We start from the raw sequence: 15,113 nt of genomic DNA on the forward strand, positions 1-15,113 counted from the left end.
ATCGTAGCAGAGAGCGAAGGGCAAGAGAATCAGAGAGAGAATCAGAGACTTGGAAGAGACCAGACGTGGGAGGTCTAGATGTAAGCACTAGGACGATGGGAGTGGGAGGTTGAAAAGTCGACTGACCAGGCAGGAAGGAAAAGGAAGGAATCTTTCAGGGAGAGAAAGTTGGCGAAATCAGTTTCATCTTGTCGATCGTGCACCTCAGCCCAAATATCTGTTCACATATGGCTCAGAAAGTTACAAGTATTTTCGTTCAGAATACGGTGGAGTAGTGAATCCACTTGTTTTGGAGGTCAACAAAGAATCATCACAGATCAACGCGACAAAAGTCACATCTCATTACTTAGCTCGATCTTCACTTCCAAATTTCACATCTCTATCATCTGATCTAAATCATTATTTCATTGATTTGACTGACTTTTTCTTCAACCTAGTTTCGACTGCCCGATTGTCCCTTTACGCTTCTTTCATCCTCCATCTCATCATTCTACGTTGAGGGAACCCGACAACGCTTCGATTTCTAGCCATCGGGAGACTGTGGTCTGTGGAAATGGCTTCGCCCACTCCAGGTACAGACTACAGCTCTCCTCACGTCAAGCACGCAACCGAAGTGCTTTGGCAGGATGCCCTTCGTCATCTCAGCTCCACCAACAACGAAGTGCTCCTGCCGGTGGACATCACAAAGTTCATAGGGCCACAGAATCTTGAGGTGATCAAGTCTCGTTTAGCGTAAGTATTGGCCCTTCTATCCTGATTATTCACTCACATCATGTCAGTGATCTCCTTGGCTGCCATTGCGTGGCATTTGTGGATGACTCCATGGGATGCATTCGTCTCACGAAGCGTCCCGAATACTCTGGGGCATCCGATGCAGCCCAGCATGTTATCACTCCGATTATCAATGCAGCGGGTATAATCGACGTTCATGACGCCGACAAAAAGTCCTCCCCTGCCAAGAAGGGTGAGAAAAAGGAAAAGATCCCGCGTCCTCCAAACGCCTTCATACTCTATCGGCAGTACTATCATCCAATCGTGAGAGATGCGAATCCGAATTTTCACAACAACGATATCTGTAAGTAGCATTGTCTCTGGATGACTGGATTAAGACATGTGCTAATGTAACAAGCGGTTGCAATTGGCAATCAGTGGAACAATGAAACAGAGGAAGTTCGTGCTCACTTCAGAAAGCTCGCCGAGGAAATGAAGCGCCAGCACTTTGAGAAATATCCTGGGTATCAGTACGCGCCTAGGAAGCCTTCTGAAAAAAAGCGTCGTCATTCTCGCCGCGCTACCGAGACCATTGAGACCATCGAGGACAGCGAGGCTGTCTCACCTCAGAGCTCTGGCGAGGCTTCCATGCAAGACGTTGTTTTCACCGTGCGCGACGAAGCAGGTAGTGCGGATGATGCTCTTGCCTTTATACAGCTCGATGAACCACTTCGGGACATCGATATTACTGACCTGAGCATCGAAAATTACGAACAATGGATGGCCACTGCCGGCGCCGCTCAGAATCTGGCAAGTTTTGATGGAGCTCTCCCACAAGTGAACAGTGCCATTGCACAGCAAGAATTCTCCGGTCTCGCTTGACCGAGAAATATGCATGCAGATTTATTTGCTGAGATCTTGATGACACTTCGGTAATGTTTTCTATGACGATATGACTGCTCAGATTTCTACATTACTATGCTATCTTATGGATTATATGGATGGGAATCGTTGATGATAAAGAGGTGGAAAAAGAGTTTTGTCCGTTCGCTTTTCTTGCATCAGAGCGGACAGCATGATCAGAGGTTATATTCCTTTATCTATTATTGAAATTGATGCATTTCAAGTTCGCATGAATCTATGGTGATGGTTAACTATTCCCAAGTACTGTTATTTACTAGGTACTATTTACTATGACAAAGTGTGTTATTGATATCAGAAATTTCTTCAGATAAATGCCGAACACGCTGGATGCAAGGAATATTGGAGCCAGCAACCGCACTGCCGCGACGGGGACCTGGTGACGGAGGACAAATTGTGCCACTTCCTTCAGAACCACATCCTCCACCGTGAGCCCCGGTCCGCGTCAACCCGTGCAGGCCCGCCGCAGGGTGACCAGGACAAGCGGACCCTCAGCGTGTCCTCAATCGAGCAGTACGTGTGCGCCATCGTTGACCTTTGGAACGAACAGAAGGCCAAGGGGGTCAACCCACTTGACAACCCGCGCGGGGAGGGGATCCTCTCGCTGCTGAGGGGCCGCCGGCAGCAGGAGAGCCAGCGCAAGAAGAGAATGTGTCTCGACCGCGCCGCCGGCACCATCGCCGACGGGTATTCCGTCGATAAGATCGCCGAGCTGGTTCGATTCTGCTGGACGGGCTGGCAGCGAGACGAGGCCCGCAGGCGAAAGCCCGGGGCTCCGCGGACGAGACGTCACCCAGCAACTCTCCTACGTCACCGAGCGTTGCTGGCTCGCCGACGTCTTCCGCGCCATCGGCCTGGCACCCCAGAAGATCACCCACCTGGGGCGGGGTCAAGGCGCTCAGCATGCGGAGCTGGAGGGAGTCGAAGTGGAGCAGATCTGCCGCGCAGGTCAATGGAATCAGGACGCCCTGACAAATTGTTACCTGGATGCCCTGCCGCGCCCCTTCATGCGGGCAATGGCCGGCTTCCAGCAACGGGGCACGTACTACCTGCCGCGGGCCCAAGTCACCCCGCCGGAGTCGCTCACCCGGGCCATCTGGCCGTGGGTGGATGAATGGATGGCCTGGTTCCGGCCGGACGCGCCTCCGGACCAGCCGATTCCGCAGGTGGATCCTGTGATGCTGGCGCGGTACGGGCCCCCAACGCGAAATGAGGTGACCGGTCCTGCTTTCTTGAACCTCCTGCGTCAGTTCGAGAAATCATTCTGCAGGACTCGGTCATCCTCCGCGAGGAGTTTCCCGGGCATGTCGTGTGGACCGATCCGGTCTTCCATCGGCCGGAGTACGAACAGTTCGCGGCGCAAGTGAAGCAGTGCCTGCAGGAGGAGCGCCCGCCGCTAGAGGTCCAGCTCCGGCAGGTGGTCCCGGCGCTCGCCGAGCAACTGGGTCTGTTGACCCGGATGGTCTCGCAGGTCGCCCAAAACCAGGCGACCCTGATGCAGCAGTTCGCCGCGGATCAGCGGGAGCGCGAGGCCGGGATCCAGATGCAGATCGCTGCGCTCCAACGCCAGCTCGGAGGCGCAAGCGGGAACGCACCGCCTTCTGCCACTGAGCAACGCCCCCGGAGCGAGCCTGCGTCATCCTGGCCAGCCACTGTCGCCGCAGAGTTGGGACCCAACCCGGCCCCGGGTGATCCCCGTCATGCCCAGGGAGGAGTGCAGCAGCAGGGGCGCGGCACTCCAGGTCGCCCGGCATATACCATGTCCCGGGAGGTCAAACCCGTCCCCGATCTCTGGCGGGAGTGGACTGAGGGTCTGCATGGGAACCCGCCAGTTCAGGTGCTCGAGAGCCAACATGGGTCCGAGTGGCGGCGAGAGCACAACGAGCGAATGTTCTCAGTTTGGGTATCCGCATTGACTACCGATGGCCCTGGCAGAGTACGGTCGCTGGCAGATGATGATTTACGGGTGAACATGTCCTTGATACTTCTCCGCTGGGTGAATTCTGGAATCATTCGACCGGAGAGCGGAAGGATATCTTTGGCCGTATGCTCGCGGAGTCGCTGACCGTCACGAAACATGCCGGGAGGATTCATGATATCTCGGATATCAACCTCGACACCATCAAGCTGTACTCTGTCTTTGAGCACAGCGTATACTGGGCAATGGTCCGAGCCCTACCACAATTAGCGGTGATCATCCAAAGGTTGCGAAGCAAAACATACTAGTAATCCCTCCTGGATGTTGGAATCGATCCACCAATCCCGCATGTCCAGGCTGCTGAGCACGTAGTCAATCCTTGCTCCATAGTTCCCTGGCCGGGCATTGACTCGAGTTTCCCAGCATGTGTACATGCCCTTCCGATCAGGATGAAACCCACGGCAGATGTCGTACAGGACGGGCTGCTCCCTACCAGGATCCCGCGATCCCACGACTTTACATCCCTCTACCAATTGGTTGAAGATTCGCCTCGTAGGCACCGACACGAATTCGTCTTCTGTAATAGCACCTTTCTTTATCCATTCAAGAAGAGGCGCGGAATCGAGCGCGCTACTCGCGATATTAAGATCACCAGCTAAAATTACCCTTTTGCCCATGGCAACCAGGTTGCGGACGCGGGCATCAAGGAGGCTGACGAACCCTTGGCGGAAGCCATCGCGTGACTCATCTCGATTTGCTGGACTGTATACTCCGAGAAGCACAAATGCCGGAAACTCGAGGATCACACAACGCCCCTCGGAATCCAGTGTCGCTGCATCCAGGTCCACTTGCGACAGCTGCTCGGGGGTCGGATAGCCGCCAATTTGCTGATCGACGGGCAATTCGCGATATGGCGTGGAGGAGTTCGGTGGACATAGAACTCCAGTAATGCCTTCCTCAGCTCGGATGGGTGCGCATGTTGCATTTCGAGTGTAGATTACTACACCAGAGTATCCTTGGCCATCGTCAGCAAGATTGTTTGTATTACTTCATTCACACCTACCCTTCTTGAACTTGGGCAGGCTGAAGTAGCAATCCCATCCAGGAACCAAAACCATATCATCTCTGAGATCCTTCCTCTGTATCTTCGTCTCCTGGAAGACAACGATATCCGCTTTCAGGGTATCGAACATGGCCTGTGTACGTTAGCCCACTACCATTTGTGATCAAGGTACGGGGCCATGCTTTGGGCATACGTTGAACGTCCGGTTGTCCCTCCATGGTTGGTAGTTAAACGGATTTCTGCATCATGGTATTAGTCGCATCGTCTTTCGAAAAGCTAGTACGGAGGACATGCCGAATACCATTGACTAGGAATGGTCAGTGTCGGTACATGCGAGGCCGAAGAACTTACTCACCATTCCATGTCGTGATGCGAAAGCCCATGGCGACTGCATTCAGCCAGGGCCACACATCCTTTGGACTTAACACCACAGTGCACCGAGTCACTCGTTCAGCTCGGTGTATTGCGTGCTACTACTTACAGCAGTCCGGCCTCACTGCGCGATTCGCCGCGGAGTCCTCGATTAGAATACAAAAACTCCTTCCTAAAATAGATTTGATCGGATCATTGTGAGTATGATGTCAGATTGTCAGGCCACGCTTGCTGACTAATGATTTCGGCGAATCACGGGATTGCCAGCCAAACCCGCACTACAAACCTCACCTCAACATACGATCCTTCCTACTCGAAGGCCGGAAACTCCGTCGTCAAAGCCAGTCGAGTCAGAATGCTTTCCCAGCGCGGTTTGCTTCGCCTCTCTCAGCGTGTGGCCCAGCAGGGTCGCGTCGCTCGTGTCGCCCAGCGCCGTCTTTACAGCACCGAGCGACCCGCATGGGCTGCCGACAATGCCTTCAATCGCGAGCGGGAGGCTGTCAAGCAGCATGCTGCTTCCACGAGCGGTACGTGTCTACGAAAGAGTGTTGCGATTTTCTTGTCTACCGGTGCAAGTTTGCTGACTCAATGGGTGGCAGAGCTCTGGCGCAAGCTGTCCATCTAGTGCGTCTCGCATCTCGCACGCAATGAAGCAATTGGAACCAACAAATTACAGCGTCGTCATTCCTGCCCTTGTCCTTGCCGGCACCAATGCATACAACCTCTGGAATGAACACTGGGAGCACTGGAACCACCTTCCTCCGCTTGAGGAGCGCGTCGAGTACCCCTACCAGAATATCCGCACCAAGAACTTCCCTTGGGGCGATGGTGACAAGGTGAGTTCATCCAATAGTGTTTTGCGTATTTAAAGCTAACCCCTGTTTACCTTCCAGACTGCTTTGTGAGTATTGGCCATGCAATACCGTCTCCCAGTCTCAGTTCAACGTACTGACCATAAGCAGCTGGAACGACAAGGTCAACTACCACAACCGGGACAAGACCACATAAACTTTGGGCATTGCCTTCCGATGGGATGACAGTCGTCATACCCCCAGTGTACATTTTGTGCACAATGTCATAGATATTGGAGAAGTGGAAATCGTCGCATCAACTGAAGTCCTGCTCGTGTGTCTTGTTCCTTTGTATGTGCATTGTAAGCTAGATTCAATGGGGATGAAGTTGTAACAGCGTCTTGAATTCATTTGCAGGAGTACTCCATGTGGACAGTCCGATATACGGCGGCTGTCGCGCGCATGCCCTGAAACGAACAGAGCGTTGCCGTTTTGCGCAAAGATTAGGTACTTTTCATTAGCGCGGTCTGGAGGTTTAGATTGCAGCAGAGGGAGAGCAGAGGAATAGTTGAGCAGCAGTTCCCTAGAGACAAATGAAGCAGGTCTTGATTCGTTGAAGTGCAAATGAAGCTTAAACTGAAAACGGAGCAGAACATCATGTCTGGAACGAAGACCCCTGGGGAAGCCATGGTTTTGACTCTGTACTCGCATGCTACTTGAAACACTGTTTGTGGAGGAACTCTTTGTGTTTGTTTTTCTGAATCGGAGCTGGCGTGTCCATCATGTTGGCAAAGTCGTATTAGAGGGCTGGAGGGCCATTCTACTTATTCAGTGTGAAAGATTTTAGAAGTGACTACGGACAAAACCTATCATAGGGATTGAAAGGACGACAAAAAAAAAATACTAGAGAGGGCTTGCAGGAATGAAAAAGAAATGGACGAATAACCAATATACTGCTTAGAATCATTTTAGATGGATGACTTCTCACACTCTCATCAGATGTTTCTAACCACAGAGCCACGGACATTTGCAGTACAATTCGGGGCTCCTCCATTGCTGTTAACGTGGACGGCTCGGACCTTGAGAGCAAGAGGCTGAGGCGCCGAGGCTATAGGAACGACTTGTCCGTCAGTTCTCGGGACGCTGGGCGTAGACAACATAGCTGCGAATGATATTTGTTGTTAGTGGTCTAGTGTAGCAATGCCGGATAATAGCTACGGGGACACTCACAAGTCGAACATCATGTGAATGTTGCGGTTCCGGCCGTCAGCGCGGGCCTTGCTGGCAAGGACAATGACTTCCTCCTTCCTCCACTGCTTGAACCGCGTCAGAGGTGCCAGAGCTGTGGCCTCAAAGCCGTTCGCTTCGGCCTGGGTCTGGTTCCAGGCGCCAACTTTCTTCTGTCTAAGAGGTCAGTACTGGAGTGTTATTGATTCACCGTCTGGGGGCAACGGGGATAACTGACAAGATGGGGATCCTTTGGCCAGACGCCGTAGGGAATGACAAACTTCTCCACGTGGATGTTCACGAACCTGGCTTCTTTGAACCACTGCTCCAACTTGGGCCCGGGACGCACCTCATAGCCAACATCCTCGAACGCCCCGTAGATTTCGTCGTAGTATTGTTGGAGCGCGGTGCCATTGAGACTGCCGTCTGGAGACATGGGATAGCCGTCCCAGTCCTGGAATTCAACCCAGCCGCCGGGCTTTACTGATCTGTTTGTTGTTAGAGAGTCAAGAAAGAAAACGGAACAGTGGTCAGCATACCGATAGCACTGCTTGATCAACTTCCCAAAATCCTTGATCGAGATGGTCAGAAATCGCGCGTGGATGAAGTCAAACGGGTCGCTTTCATATGCCCACTCCGACTCGATGTCGTCCACAAGGAACTTCACATTCGGAGGAACCCTGCAAATCCCCGTCAGCCCAGCCACTTAGCTACGAGTTCTTATGCTAAACTGACATGGTCGGTTGGATGGGGCTCAAATCACAGCCGATTACCTGGCACGGCCAACATCCCGTGTCAGCGTTCTGTCCATCTGGGATCGCTTCCCCCAGTATTCCTTACCTCGGCCTCGGGATGTTGGTCCGCTTCAGTGAGTCAGCATCCGTATCTTGGGTCCGCCATTCCCAGCTAGCAAACTTACCGAAATCAATTGCCCAGATACCTGTCCCAGTCCCCAGATCAAGCACTCATTGCGGGTTCTTGATCGGGGCCAGGTAGAGCTTCCGGTGCAATAGCGTGAGATAAAGTTCATGATTAATGTCCAGGCGGTCATTTTCTGTCTCGTCGTTCGGGAGCAGATATGCTACAAAATAACAATTAGCTTGCAGATCTTTGATGGTTGGGCAAGAAGCATGTCATACACCCATCGCGGAATTTATGATAGCGACGGCCATTTTCATGGCGATAATCAATCACTGACGATGTCAGTGATGCACTGTACGATGATCTATATGTTGATGAACATGTGTGAGCATGCTTATGGGATCCGGAGCGCCATGGTGTCACATTACATACAGTTCATCGCCATATGAAGAGTCATTGTCATACTGAGACTCCAGTTAGCAATGCATTCTGGTGTACCGCAATGGAGAGCTCTCGTACCGAGGTGTCCACTTCAACGTTTGCCGGGGCATTGTTGGTGGTGGTTGTTTGTTCCTGAGTAGATGGTTCCGTCATTGTGGAATAATCCTCTGCTGAATTCCAGGAAGGTCGATGACTGACTGATCACACGTCAACGATAAAAATCGAAAGTATGAAGTTCGTGTTGTGGATGCAGGACCCTTTCGAACAGTTCCCAAGAGCTGATCTCAACGGCCAGAATGTCTTTGTAAGTTGCACCTCTGTGACCAGCGGTCGCTGCCCCGGATCAGTATTTATGTGCGCAAGTGGATAACCTACATACCTGCGGACCGAGATGCTCACTTTTCGTTCCCCGCCGGCGTTGCTGCACCTCTGCCAAAAGGGTAACAGCTGGCACCGCATGGAGTAAATCGTGACAGGGGTGTCTAACTCTAAACACTCTTTACTGAACCGGGTTTGCCCTCTCCACCGACTGAGTCAACGTGGACTCCATAGTACAGTACTTGAAGGTGTAGCTACTCCAGGGAGCAAAGACACCAACTGACCATGGACCAGGGACATGGATTTGGGTCGGGAAGAATTCCGGTCACGAAGAACTTGGGCACTGCCAGTGGCCTCTGGAAACGGCCATAGGTCGGGAAGGTTGGGGTTGAGGAGGCGTCTCCATACTCGCATACTATCCTTGAGTTGCCGTAGAGGATGGAGATCCTCGTTGATGGCGAGTGATGTACGGAGTACTAGTGTACGAGTAATCTCTTTGTGATCGGGAGTGAGCGTCGGTTGAGCCAGTCGAGCATTGGAAGCACTCAATGGGCTCGAGGTCTGGATTGGTGTGCACATCGCCCCAGCCCTTTGCAACTAGTCACTCCTGCCAATCATCGCTGCCGGGTCGAGGTCCCCCTGCTTCCCCGGCGGCCCGACCTGAGCCTAAACGCGGCGGAAGAAGAATACTAGCCACTGTAACCTAACTTCGTGTCTTGACAATGAGAACCACGTGATAAGCAATCTTGAGGTAGGCCTAACCTAGGGTGTAGGGGCCGCAGTTGTGGGCGGAAATACGCAGGAGCCTTCACATTTACCGCTCCTTGGTTCGAATATAACCTTCGGGCAGGTGTACGAAAATGACGAGGGTCGCCCTTTTGCCAGCAATATGATTGTCAGGGCGACGAGCAATTTTCTCGTCCATCATCATGATATGGTGATATGCAACCCGTCGATTCCTCCGAACTCCGAACCGTGTCGGACGCACAATCGGGTAGGGAGCGGTCGACGAAGTTACCCTTGCTCACAGTGTCGGCGTTTGATTTGGAGCCGTTTCCTGATGAGCAGCACGCACCCAACGTGAGTTGCTGTGTGATTTGGTACAGAGCGCAGGTCAGAGAGGTTTGGCAGGATTCGCAGGATTGCAGGGGTTTCACGGAGCGGCTGTATGTGCCGCATTTCGAGATTGAAATGGAAGAAGATACATTTCCCTACGACCTCCACTGTGTATTTCAAGTAGGTCGTCGTTGGGATAGCAGACCCCTACCTAGTGTGAGAGACAGATGATGTTGTTGGATCTATGATCGGCGTTCATGAACGAGGAGGTTGGTTATCACCGCTGGTGGCTATCATGGAAGTGAGGCAGCACCGAGGACGTTTTAGGCGACAGTATGAGGAAACGGTGGCAGAAAAAGTTAGGCTGGTCATTGACAGAGTAGCATGATGGACAGCAAGGACGGTTGAAAGCAGTCAATAAGCCTGTAGCATGCAGAGGAACGTCTTCGGCTGTGTTCATTTACTCCAAAGAACAAGATTGTGACCGACAAAGCAGGAAGATGACAAGGCTACAGTTCTTTGAGATTGTATGGTAGCACCTTTTTGTGGCGAGTCTTCGAGCGGAATCCCTGAGAGACGAACAGTATGACAGTAAGGGCAGCGGCGTCCCCATTTACATGGGTAGTATAGTTGAGTTTATGGTCCCGCGGGGATCGCCGGCGGGCGTAGGTACTGTACTTCAAGTGAAGGTAGGACGGCGAGATGCCGCTCAGGCCATGACTTCTAGAGTCGACAGAAAGTAGCGACTTAGCAAGCAACTGTTCTCGACAAGCAAGGAACGGAGGGATGAAATTTGGTAATCATTCTGTACGGAGTAGGAGGAAGTACACATCTTTCCTTTGAACATTCATTAGTACCTATAGTTATAGAAATGGACAAGTTTGAGGGCGTCAGATCCGCAAAGTGACTTGACCACCAACCGTAACTGTACCTCTGGTCTGGGCCTTGATCGGATTTCAGGGTCGTTAGTATGCACACTCATGAAAGGTAATCGAAGGGAGGCAGTATGTGAGACGAATCTCTTGAACAAAATGCTCCGCCGTGGAAGCAGCCGTTGGCAGACCTGAAAGCAGCAACGATTCGTTATCATGATGGCCTTTGATCTGTTGATGTTTGTTGTTGGAAGGACGTTATTTCATGAAATGTCTTGTTTTTTTTCCAGAGTTTTCAAAAGGGACGAGGAGTCTAACACGAAGACGGACGTCGCCATTTGCTCCAAGTTGTCCAAGTACGAATGGACAATCGCAAACAGTAGTAGTAGGCCACTCGAAGACACATTAGAGTTCCACTGTATCGAGTAGTTTATGTAGACCGATTTATTGACAGAAATACCTATGAGGTACATTAGGTAGGTCACATTGGCGGAACGCCACCAGGGGAGCCAACCTTGGCCAAGAGACTATCTAGGTTGGCTACTAGGTAATCGAAGTGCAGGAGAATGTACCCCGTACGGAATACGATGTAGGTAGTATACAAGAGAAAGAATCAAGATTTGGTTTGGAAGCGACAGGCAGCACGGAATTGACAGAAGACGTCAGGTGTAGGAGTAGAGCGAAATGTTCGTGACCTTTTTTACTTGGCCACTAGATAGTGGAATTGGTTGACCTATGATTTTGTTTGACTAGCATCATTTGGAGCTCACGTGATAGTACAATTTTTGCCGCTGTTCGGTCGGTCCTCGCGCGGCCTTCGGACCCTTTCACTCACTTCGTTCGTTTCAGGGCAATCGCATAGGGCGGAACAGCGAGGCTCCTTTTCTTGGTTTGGCAATTGTTCTGCTGAGATAAATAACGCGTGTTTCATCAATCATCTTTCGGAGAACTAGATCATTCAGTTCCGCTGCCGCGAACCTGGCCAGCATGGATTTGTCCTCCAGGCCCAGCATCAGATAGTCAGGTTTGAGATCTAGTGAACCGTTTGGTAGCATATCAACACATCCAAAGTTTAGTAGGTCTACCCGTGTGAATAACTTCGGCCTCAGAGTGCAAGAAATCAAGCGCCCCAAGCCGCCAGGCACAACATTTGAGCAGAAGCAGATCGAATGGCCTGGGTTCAGGCTCATCATGTCGGAAACACTCATTGCCATCGGCTGCAGTACAAGGGACCGATGGGTGCCGTCAGGACCCCGGGGATGGAAACGAATCGTACAGTTGGCGCATCGGTCCCAAGAACTGAGCATAGACTGTAAGATTCCAGCTTCGCCAGGTGCTCGTAAATTTTCGATTCCTGATCCATCGCGGAAGGACGATCTGGTTCAAAGGTGGACACCTTCAAAACCTTGTATTCATTTTCACTTGATCACGAAATTGTGGTGTTAGGGCTCGTCAAAAATCAATGCATGGGATGCGAGAGGTCCTGGCATAACCAGCTTGTCGAACTCGCCCCATAACTAACCTTTCCCGCGATCTTGTATCTGCTATTGTACACATCGCCGATTTTTACCGGGTAATAACGCGCTGGGTTGTAGTTTGGCAAGGTCTCTTCTTCGATGGGCGTAGAGAATCCGCACCCCGCTCGAGTAGTTTCTATGGAAGCGTGGCGCTCGCCGAACTCCGCTCGCCAGACCTCTCACCACCGACGCCATTCAGTTCGCTCGGCCTTTCAACGCGAATGCAATCATGCAAGGCACGCCGAGTCGGGCTGATGCATGGGGAAAGCTGCCAAGCAAAGAATTTCAGCCTAGCCTCATTGGCATGCTTGTTAGCGTGCATTTTCAGACGGGGTACTACGGTTCCTGTCAAGAACATGGCAACTTCAAGCGGTGTCATCGTCTAGTTCAACTTGGAGTATCGGTGTGCACCATGCACTCCGCAACGGCCGAGTAATGCCGAGCGGGGCAGGGGTGATTATAGACCCTTGCTTGGTGTCAGAGAGAATACCGCATTCCACGCTTTACTTTATCCAGACCGAGCGCAGGTGATATGTCAGTCCTGAAGTATAGTTACTCCATCTGCATTGTTCATGGTCAACGTTTCAGCATGCAATTGAGGTCAATCGAGGGACCAGCAATGATCAAGTGAAACAATCACGAAGATTGTGACCGTATTGTTCAGGGAGCTCATCAAGATGTCTTGCATCATGCTTGGATTCTATAAGTACTATTTGTCTGATAGTTAGTCCAAGAATGCCTGCAAGTTCGTATCGACTGTCCGACCAAGTCGCCTGGATGGCCTCATGCTCCGGACACACGGCAATCGACCCGAGCACATGACAGACTGCATGATCGCATGCAAGGGGAATGTAGCATGTTGAAAACACATGGACTCACGAGCAGCCGGAGCAAAGCACCCCTCACTGACATTTGTCGGTTCGTCCTGCATTCCAGCACCGGAGGATTACTCGGCAGTTGATCTCTTTATCAAGCCGAGGGATTGCACTCTGATCAATGGATTTACGAAGCGAGCGGGCCAATTGGTCGGGAAGAAGATCTCCAAGATTTGCCTTTTGGCGTTCATCTGCAGGGAGCCAAACGCGGCAACCGCTGAGCTTCCTGACCCCAGACTTCCACTCGTAGTTACGATTTACCATGTATTAACTAACTAGTTAGCGTTTTTCTCCCGCAAACCAGGCACCGCAAAATCGAAGAAAAGCTCTCTCTGCCCCGAATGGATACTTACAGTACCCCTCTTTTCTTTCCCAAAGAAAACCCCCAATCCATGACAGGAAATCACACCAGAAAAGGAACCTGGACCAAGAAACAGGTTCTCTCTTCCACTCTCTCCGATTGAGTCCGATTGGCCGGTGGACTTTCCAACTTCCCATTGCGGAGATCGGGGGTTCTCTTCTGGTCACCGAATGCTGATCCGGGAAGTGTCCCCAGACCAAAACGGTCAAGGAGAAGCACGAGGATCTGGGTCCGTCCACCAATCACATCGGGCCGTGTGACTGGACCCATCACCTTCCCCGGAGATCACCGCACCAAATCGCGAACCAATCAGAATCTCCCATGAAAATCACCCCCGCAGTTGTGCTGGGACCTGAATGGACCCACGATGAGCTCAGGGTCCACTATGACACAACTGCCAATATGTACTCGTACTGTACTCGGTATTTCCTCCGTACGGACTTCACAATTATTATTCAGCACAGACTGGTTTTCTGACGGTAAGTACCAATGTACCTTGCTCACACTGCATACACCCGAGTCCTCTCATTCTTCTTCTTCTTCCTCTGTCCTTCTCACATCACCCATCCTGCTGGTTCGTCCAGTACTCATCGGTCTGGATAAACACTCAACTGTCGGTCCTCCCTCTCGTGCCTCGTGATTGGCTGCGGCAGCGTGCAGAGCCTGTCCAAGATCCATCGTCCCTGCGTCAAAATCAAACAAATAGGTCAATCTTTCTTGGACAAATTCCAGGATCTCTCCACAGCCGAATCAAGTGCGGTATGAACTCGATCAAACTTCCTGTGCGCAGCCCGGCCAGCATTCTAACCGGTTCGTCCACAGTCCGTTCGCTGTGCCATTGCGTCCGGATGGCTCTGGTCCGATCGGGCCGCACGGCACCCCACCCCCCTGATCATCGTCCGCATCGACCTTGCGTGATTTAAACCTCGTGCTCGCCCATTTCTACCATCTACATATTCTTCTCGTTCCCATCCAACAATCTTTGCGATCAGGCATACATCGCCTGACCAAACCTCCACTCCACAACATCATCGACGACTACAACCTGCGCGATCACCCATCTACTACGAGCGAGGCCACTAAAGGGCCGGGTCCATCTGCGTCGCACCGCCAGAACCGCGCACAAGATGCCCAACGCTCAGGGGCCCTCCTTGGCCATGTCCCATCAGTCCGACACCATGGCGCCCAAGTCTCAAAAGGACGCCCCGACATACTTGAGCAACCTTCCTCGCTTCCATCCCGCCGTCTATCAGTCTGCCAACACCACGTCCAACCAGTTGCAGTCGTCGACGGGCAACTCCCACAACCAGACCCAAGGCTACCCCTATTCATCGGGATCCTCTCGAGATGCACTTCGTCAATACCGGGAGTTGATCACGGCCAGCATATCCATGCCGCGAAATTCGCCGTCGGAATCCTTTGAAATCCCGGCGCCGAGGCTTGACCCGCTATGCAGCCCGGGTCCAGTCACACCCTTGGCGTTGGAAGAAGCCGACAACTACTTGGCAGCGGGTTCGGGAGGACAAGACGAGAACCCGCGACATGCAGAGACGACTGCTCATGACCGGGAGCGGGACGGTCTGTCCTCTTCGCGACAGAACCGATGATGTTCCTTCGTCGTGACTGGCTCGCTGTGCGAGCACTCCTGCTAGGCGATTGCTTTCTTTGTGATGATGTGATGTCAGCGTGTCATGCCATCGTTTGATGATGATGTTTCTTGTTTCTTCCATCTTTGTCACGGGAATCCGGCGTGGTCCTGTGTACTCGTGTGTTATTATACCCGCATGTCTTTCGAGGCAATGCCGTTGT

General features: G+C 52.0%; 7 protein-coding genes across 7 annotated transcripts; 4 read left to right on the forward strand and 3 right to left on the reverse strand.

Annotated features, from left to right (window-relative positions):
* Positions 1 to 553: 553 nt before the first annotated feature.
* VTN31DRAFT_5274 (uncharacterized protein) lies at positions 554 to 1,593 on the forward strand (the record flags this gene model as incomplete). Its single annotated transcript, XM_069405755.1, has 3 exons — positions 554 to 732; positions 780 to 1,075; positions 1,130 to 1,593. The coding sequence occupies 3 exons, from the start codon at positions 554 to 556 to the stop codon at positions 1,591 to 1,593; spliced, it is 939 nt and encodes a 312-aa protein (XP_069259431.1).
* Positions 1,594 to 3,091: 1,498 nt separating this feature from the next.
* VTN31DRAFT_5275 (uncharacterized protein) lies at positions 3,092 to 3,697 on the forward strand (the record flags this gene model as incomplete). The annotated part of the gene is made up of 1 exon (XM_069405756.1): positions 3,092 to 3,697. The coding sequence occupies one exon, from the start codon at positions 3,092 to 3,094 to the stop codon at positions 3,695 to 3,697; it is 606 nt and encodes a 201-aa protein (XP_069259432.1).
* Positions 3,698 to 5,340: 1,643 nt separating this feature from the next.
* On the forward strand, positions 5,341 to 5,993 carry VTN31DRAFT_5276 (uncharacterized protein; the record flags this gene model as incomplete). Its single annotated transcript, XM_069405757.1, has 5 exons — positions 5,341 to 5,512; positions 5,585 to 5,609; positions 5,662 to 5,821; positions 5,879 to 5,886; positions 5,948 to 5,993. 5 exons carry the CDS (start codon positions 5,341 to 5,343, stop codon positions 5,991 to 5,993), a joined length of 411 nt encoding a protein of 136 aa, XP_069259433.1.
* A 35-nt stretch (positions 5,994 to 6,028) lies between these two features.
* Positions 6,029 to 6,487, reverse strand: VTN31DRAFT_5277 (uncharacterized protein; the record flags this gene model as incomplete). The annotated part of the gene is made up of 1 exon (XM_069405758.1): positions 6,029 to 6,487. One exon carries the CDS (start codon positions 6,485 to 6,487, stop codon positions 6,029 to 6,031), a length of 459 nt encoding a protein of 152 aa, XP_069259434.1.
* Positions 6,488 to 6,904: 417 nt separating this feature from the next.
* On the reverse strand, positions 6,905 to 8,458 carry VTN31DRAFT_5278 (uncharacterized protein; the record flags this gene model as incomplete). The annotated part of the gene is made up of 9 exons (XM_069405759.1): positions 6,905 to 6,938; positions 7,007 to 7,176; positions 7,242 to 7,491; positions 7,543 to 7,683; positions 7,739 to 7,776; positions 7,844 to 7,866; positions 8,143 to 8,228; positions 8,297 to 8,328; positions 8,384 to 8,458. 9 exons carry the CDS (start codon positions 8,456 to 8,458, stop codon positions 6,905 to 6,907), a joined length of 849 nt encoding a protein of 282 aa, XP_069259435.1.
* A 2,938-nt stretch (positions 8,459 to 11,396) lies between these two features.
* On the reverse strand, positions 11,397 to 11,858 carry VTN31DRAFT_5279 (uncharacterized protein; the record flags this gene model as incomplete). Its single annotated transcript, XM_069405760.1, has 1 exon — positions 11,397 to 11,858. The coding sequence occupies one exon, from the start codon at positions 11,856 to 11,858 to the stop codon at positions 11,397 to 11,399; it is 462 nt and encodes a 153-aa protein (XP_069259436.1).
* A 2,573-nt stretch (positions 11,859 to 14,431) lies between these two features.
* On the forward strand, positions 14,432 to 14,911 carry VTN31DRAFT_5280 (uncharacterized protein; the record flags this gene model as incomplete). The annotated part of the gene is made up of 1 exon (XM_069405762.1): positions 14,432 to 14,911. One exon carries the CDS (start codon positions 14,432 to 14,434, stop codon positions 14,909 to 14,911), a length of 480 nt encoding a protein of 159 aa, XP_069259437.1.
* Between the last annotated feature and the right edge of the window lie 202 nt (positions 14,912 to 15,113).

This window comes from Thermomyces dupontii (assembly GCF_041956625.1).
Source record: "Thermomyces dupontii strain NRRL 2155 unplaced genomic scaffold VTN31scaffold_5, whole genome shotgun sequence".
Taxonomy (NCBI): domain Eukaryota; kingdom Fungi; phylum Ascomycota; class Eurotiomycetes; order Eurotiales; family Trichocomaceae; genus Thermomyces; species Thermomyces dupontii.